This window comes from Priapulus caudatus, unplaced genomic scaffold (assembly GCF_000485595.1).
Source record: "Priapulus caudatus unplaced genomic scaffold, Priapulus_caudatus-5.0.1 Scaffold55, whole genome shotgun sequence".
NCBI classification, from domain to species: domain Eukaryota; kingdom Metazoa; phylum Priapulida; class Priapulimorpha; order Priapulimorphida; family Priapulidae; genus Priapulus; species Priapulus caudatus.
Window position 1 is genome coordinate 143,977 of NW_014577116.1, and position 6,007 is coordinate 149,983.

The 6,007-nt window shown below is 40.0% G+C and overlaps 2 protein-coding genes across 2 annotated transcripts in view; one reads left to right on the forward strand and one right to left on the reverse strand.

The window, feature by feature from the left end:
- Positions 1–6,007, reverse strand: part of LOC106820988 (anion exchange protein 2-like) — a 34,768-nt gene that overhangs the window by 24,351 nt on the left and 4,410 nt on the right. The gene's annotated exons all lie outside the window — the stretch shown is intronic.
- Positions 906–6,007, forward strand: part of LOC106820989 (mutS protein homolog 4-like) — a 29,339-nt gene continuing 24,237 nt past the window's right edge. The window contains exon 1 of the mRNA XM_014825606.1: positions 906–923. Coding sequence (XP_014681092.1) covers positions 906–923 — 18 coding nt within the window. The remainder of the gene's footprint in view (positions 924–6,007) is intronic.

Below are 6,007 nucleotides of genomic sequence, written 5' to 3' on the forward strand. Positions count from 1 at the left end.
TAAAGCAATATGATAATAAAGCGGAAAATTGGGTTAAACATGTGAAGTACATATCATTAAAACGTGCTCATAATCGCTGTACATCAGGAAAATATAAAAACTATGCAACATTATAGCATTGTGTACTGCTAACTCAGCTGAGAATTTTTTAATCAACAAGATGTACATACAGCAGAACGATGAAAACTACATTAATCAGCTTAGCCTATAACAAAATAGTACCTGACTGACTGACGAAAGGAAGAGGATAGTCACAAGATAAATGGACACACAAAATCATCTACTGCCAATCCAATGTCAGTGCGGAATACATTTATATAAACACTGAATCAAGGCGATACGCGATTTAATTGGACCTACTTTTTCATGATGTCTTTGACCCATGTTCAGTCATACAGTGGAACAGATGCCCCCCCCCCCCCGCCGTAGAATTAACACTGAGCATGCAGTTCGCTGTTCAAAACATCTTGTTAACTATTAGGCCATGTCCTTACAAATTCACAAACTCTTAGTCTACACGTATGTGAGCACCCTAGTACAATTTACATGCAGGATACAGCCTATGTAGGAGCATACTAGGATATATATATGCATATATGCAGATTTTTATGATGGTCGCCTTCTGCATTTGTTTGGTTAACACTGTACCATACAAGGACCTGATTTGACTTCAGGTACGTGTCGTTGCTCGCTGTTAAGCGGGGAACACGCCATGCAAATTTATTCGCACGACCACAGCGATTGTTAAAATCGCCGCAAAATTCGCATAGTGTGTCCACTCAAGCGATGGCGAATTTAGCTGCGAATTTTATCCACACCGAAATTCGCAGCTATCAAACATGTTTGATATTTTCGCTGCGAATTTTTATCGCTGCGTACAAATTGGTGCGTTCACCAGAGATAACATGACTGTTGGAGCCATGGTTGGAGCCGTGTGGCGACAGTTGATCGCGTGTAGTGTGTCCGCTCAATTTATTGCATGCGGGTGCGAATATTTTAGCCGCGAATTAGATCGCAGCGAAATTCGCACAGTGTGTCCCCCGCTTTATGAAGTCTGAAGGGAAGACCACCATGCACAATGTAGCAACCAGGGAGACGGCTGTGTTTAACTATTAAGGATACTCTCAAGGTTTTAGGAAAATTTTTACCGATTTTTCATTTTCAACTTTATTCGATGTGCCACCTGTGTCCATGCTCATTTCTCCATATAACGGTACATGTGAACTGTCAGAGCGTTTTGCTTGCCCGCGTACATGTGTAGCGAGCCGCGGCTGACGTCAGAAAAATGCTAATTTCTCCGTTCCAATTTCTGACTTAGTAGTCGATGTATAAATGGATATTTCTCTGTGATTACAACTCAGAATAATTTAATTTTACACTCGTTTTAATGGTAACATATTGCTGTAAAAAAGCGCATCAGGAATTGTTATTAAGTGTCGTATTTTATGAGTTATGTCTCTTTATTCGCAAAAATTTTAAATTCAAACGTGCGACTTGAATTTTAGGCAGTTTTCTCGGTAAATATGAAACTTAAAGAAAAATTCTGATGCGCTATTTTGGTACATATTGTGCTTAACATGTGGCAAAAATTTTGTATCCTCACTCTTTCTGGTAATGGAGAAATACCCAAAATACCATTTTTACATAAAAATTCAACATTTTTGTGGTAACATAATTAGGTGCTGGAAATTTCATGAATTTTTTTGCCTTGAGCATAGAGATATATCTCCTCTATAAATAAAACAAGTGATTGATTCGATTCATTCGTCAATAAACGTTTAATCTTCATTAGAGCAATACCCGTGCAAAAGGTTGAGAGTATCCTTCCACGAACATACCACCCAGGAACGCACCTATATCCTCCTCTACCAGGAAATTAAAGTGAATACCAACAATAACTTCCAAATCGTTAGACACTAATATATACTCGTCTAGACAGGTTTAAGTAATTTCAGCGTGTATAGGCCAGTTATGAGGTGTTTATACAGACAGATACAGGGGTTTCACTAGAGACTGAAGAATGTCTGAAATCCCAGAGCATGTTTTTTTTAAATAATTCAGGCGCCCTTGCGGTTTTCATTTCCACCTCATGACACTGTTGCTGGTAAACTAACATTGGATTACTTTGTAATATGATTCCAATTTATAAAATATCTAACGTCTAGCATATTTTATATGCTATAGTATTGACTTCAATTATAGTGAGGCACCCTAAAGCAGATGAAATAGTGAAAACCAAGTGGATGTAGAGGAGAAGGTGGGTGAAGTGAGGCAAGGGTTAGTGCTCAAGGAAGGGATGGGAGAAGGTAAAACAGCAGTACGAGAAGGAATCAGACAATAGGGAAAGGGATGTTGGGGTAAAAAGGAAATACAGTGCCCTGTTATAACGCGATGGTTGGGTTCCATAAAATGTCCTCGCGAAAAAAGCTGGGTCGCGCTAAATTGGGGTTATATATATACGTGGCTATATGAGAGCAAAAAAAGGGGGTCCAACGACTCATCGCATTATATCTGAATTCGTGTTAAATCGGGGCGCGTAAAATCGGGGTTCCACTGTATATTGTAGGAAAAGGGTATGATGTGAAATAGGAAGATGTATAGGTAGTTAAAGATTAGAAGAAGTAAAAGAGGTGGAGAAGAAAGGCTCCATGATCTGATCATGTAGGTATACACCATTGAGTGAGCGAAATTGGCAATTACACTTAAATTTAAATAAATAAATAGTAACTTCGCTGGGCTTCTTAATTTTGCACCACACTACCAATTTTCACTTTACTTCCCTTCCCCCTTTCAGCCCAATTACCTCAAATTCGCTCTTCCTCTCTTCCCCTCTTCCCATCTCCCACACTCCCCATTTCCATCTTCTCCTTTAACTCCTTTTAATTTTGCTTCTTCCACCTCCACATCTTTTACTTGTACCTCTGCCAATGTCCTCACTCCCGTTCTCCAAAAACATATCATCCTCCTCGTTTTTTTACCTGTAAGGCTCCCAGATAATATCGATTTTAAATAATTTAATAAAAACAAATTACCACGTAGCTATTATTGACTTACAGTTACATACTGACGGAAGTACAGTAACGCTGCATCTAGGTGTGAGCTATATAGTCAATAATATATGCACGTCACAAATCCAAGCTGAGAACATTTGACGCCTCCTCTCACACGTACATGCACATACACATCAGCCCAGGATACACGTTTCAGTGACCACTATTAGGCATCATAACAAACTCACTCAGCCCAATCAATTCGGCTGCTACTATACAGCTATTACTTTTAGAAGCAGGCATTAATTGCAGCTGCCACACGAAATTGGGAGCTATATTGCACAATCTTAGGGCAATATTGTTCAATGTAACATTGCTCAGTTCTGGTATGAAACTCTCGAACAAGGTGAACAATAATCAGCTTATATGACAGTTGCATTGTGTACTACAACCAGCATTACTTCTTCACAGAGCTACTGCAGACATGGGCACGACCACGCAGTGGCGCCCGCAGATAGAAGCACTGGAAGCGCTTCCAGTAAATTTTGGGTTAAAAAATTTTGTTCCTAAATCTCTCTCGCAAGACTCACCAGATTGCATCTCCAGACGTCTACCATTCAAAAATGTTCAGAGGGGGCATGCCCCCAGACCCCCCCTAGCATGCAGCGCGCCTACAGCGCTTGCTTTTTATTATCACTGAGGATTTTATCCTTCTGTGCTTCTACTTTCTTAAGACCTGTGGGCGCCAGTGCGGCCCCGCATAACCATACAATTTGCTATATAAATAGAGCTGAACAGACAGGCAGGAGTTTGTGTTATAATTATAACAGTTTCTCGAAATACGTGAAACCAAAGCAGAGGTTTTATGATGGGGCTGTCTTAGAATAAGGCAATATACGAGGTACTACTGTCTCACCTTTTTATTAGGCCATAATAAAAATATTGTTTGTTTGCCCTCACCCGACCGACCCACCAAAAAGGGACCGACTAAAACATTTTATTGGTCTTTTCTTTTTTTCTTTTTTACAAATTGTATCACTGTACATTATATAAATCTGTAGGCAATATATTATATGTACCAAGCAAAACAAACATTCAACATAAAAGGTATCTCCACACAAGCACACCCGAGCATGTCGACACCAAGCTGAATTTGTAAGACCCCTTCAAACAAAATAAAAAAGCCGACCTACCTACCCAAACGTTTCAGCCTGGATTGGGTGAAGGCAAACAAAGATTTGTTTAATTGTGGCCTTATTCCACAATTTGCAGTGCAATTAAGTGTTACAACAGATCTAGTTAGGAACGAGACATTTTTCTGTTATATATATATATATACGCAACCCTCATCACTTACCCGAAAAAGGAACAATCTGAACATGATACTAGTCTATAAACTGAAAGAGTATCTCAAATCTGATGCACACATCGCTTTCCTTTTGATAACTCACTGCATTATTTGGTAACCTTTACCAACTCCTTATAAGTGTGGAGACAAAGTGAAAAAATTGATGGTGTGAGGATAAAGCCAACTTTGATTCCCTCAAGATGCTAAGGTAATGTATCCCACATGTGGAAGTGAAAATAAATAATTTGTATAGTAACTGTTGCTTATGGGGGGTGAATTACCGAAAGTTACCCTAATAAAATGATTTAAATATATTATATATATATATATTCATCTATATCTTTCTTGATACATTTACATAAAGATTCATCTATATCTAGCTTGACATGATATGTTTTCCATATTGATTCTAGCCAAGCTGAAATCTGAGATTGACAGTAATCGTGACAGTTCGTTCTGAGCTTGTTAATATCGTATGGGCAGATATACTGCAGAAAAGACTCATATTGGCATTCGTGCATAGATCTATGTACGCTAAGAAATATATTGGCATTGCATCATTCACTATGCCGCATGAATTAACCTCATATAGTCTCCAGTAACCAAGCACTACCAATACTGAACAAGTATATACTGAGACTAAAGAGCTGCATACCTAGCTAGCTATATACCATATTACTGTACCACAAATTCTTATGTCAAATTTTATTATAGACACAAATCTACTAATTATATAACAAGTGCCGCAGAGCGACAGCGCTCAACTGACGTGTACTGTAGCCAGGTATTCTTCTGATAAACTCACTGGCAACCGAATCAAGTGCGCAGTGCGACCCTCCTGGCCACCAACGCATTCTGCGCCAGAGCAGCATAAATCAGGATATACTAATACAGATCTAAAATCTATGGATAGAGGCTATACCTAACTTGGTAAGTACAGGAAGTAAAGATTACAGACTTGTTGGTAACTCTTAATGGAGCTTATGCTATATTGAACCATGTTATGAAGGATATGCCGTCGAGCACTCAGATGATCGAAACGTAAGTGGTGGTGGTGGGGGGAGGGTAGGGGAGAGGGGAAGGGTGGGGGGACAGTGTGGGAGGGGGAGGGGGAGGGTGGGGTTAGGGGCTCAATAGCAAAAGCAGTTAGGTCCTTTTAAGCAGTCAAACAAAATCCAATGTTTACGCCTCCTCTTGAAGTCAAAAGTTATCCGACCACTTACTCTTCGACATGTCAGCGAAAGTACTATTTCCATGGTCCTTTCAATAAAGCCATAAAAATGTAGGCTCACTGCTAGAAAGACAAAAAGCTTTTTCAATCGCACCCGTCAGACTCATGTCCTCCAGAAATGTCTAAAATCGTGGCCCTGTGCCCCATTTTGACCTTTGAACCTGTGCCCTTCCAATTAAGGCCACAGTGATGGCTTTCCCTAACCCAATGATGCTATACACGACCTATCACCCGAGCCTAGGATCGAGCCGTTTTATTTGTCCGCAATTCTGGAGCATTTCCTCCCTATACCTTAAGTTAAGAAGACGGGAATGTTTCCTATCTTTTACACTGCTGGTGACTTTTGACCTTTGACCCCCACTTCAACATGCGCAAACTCGTTTCGATTGACCACCCCACGCCCGCAATATCGTAAGACCGGTAGAGCGTCGAGGGGGA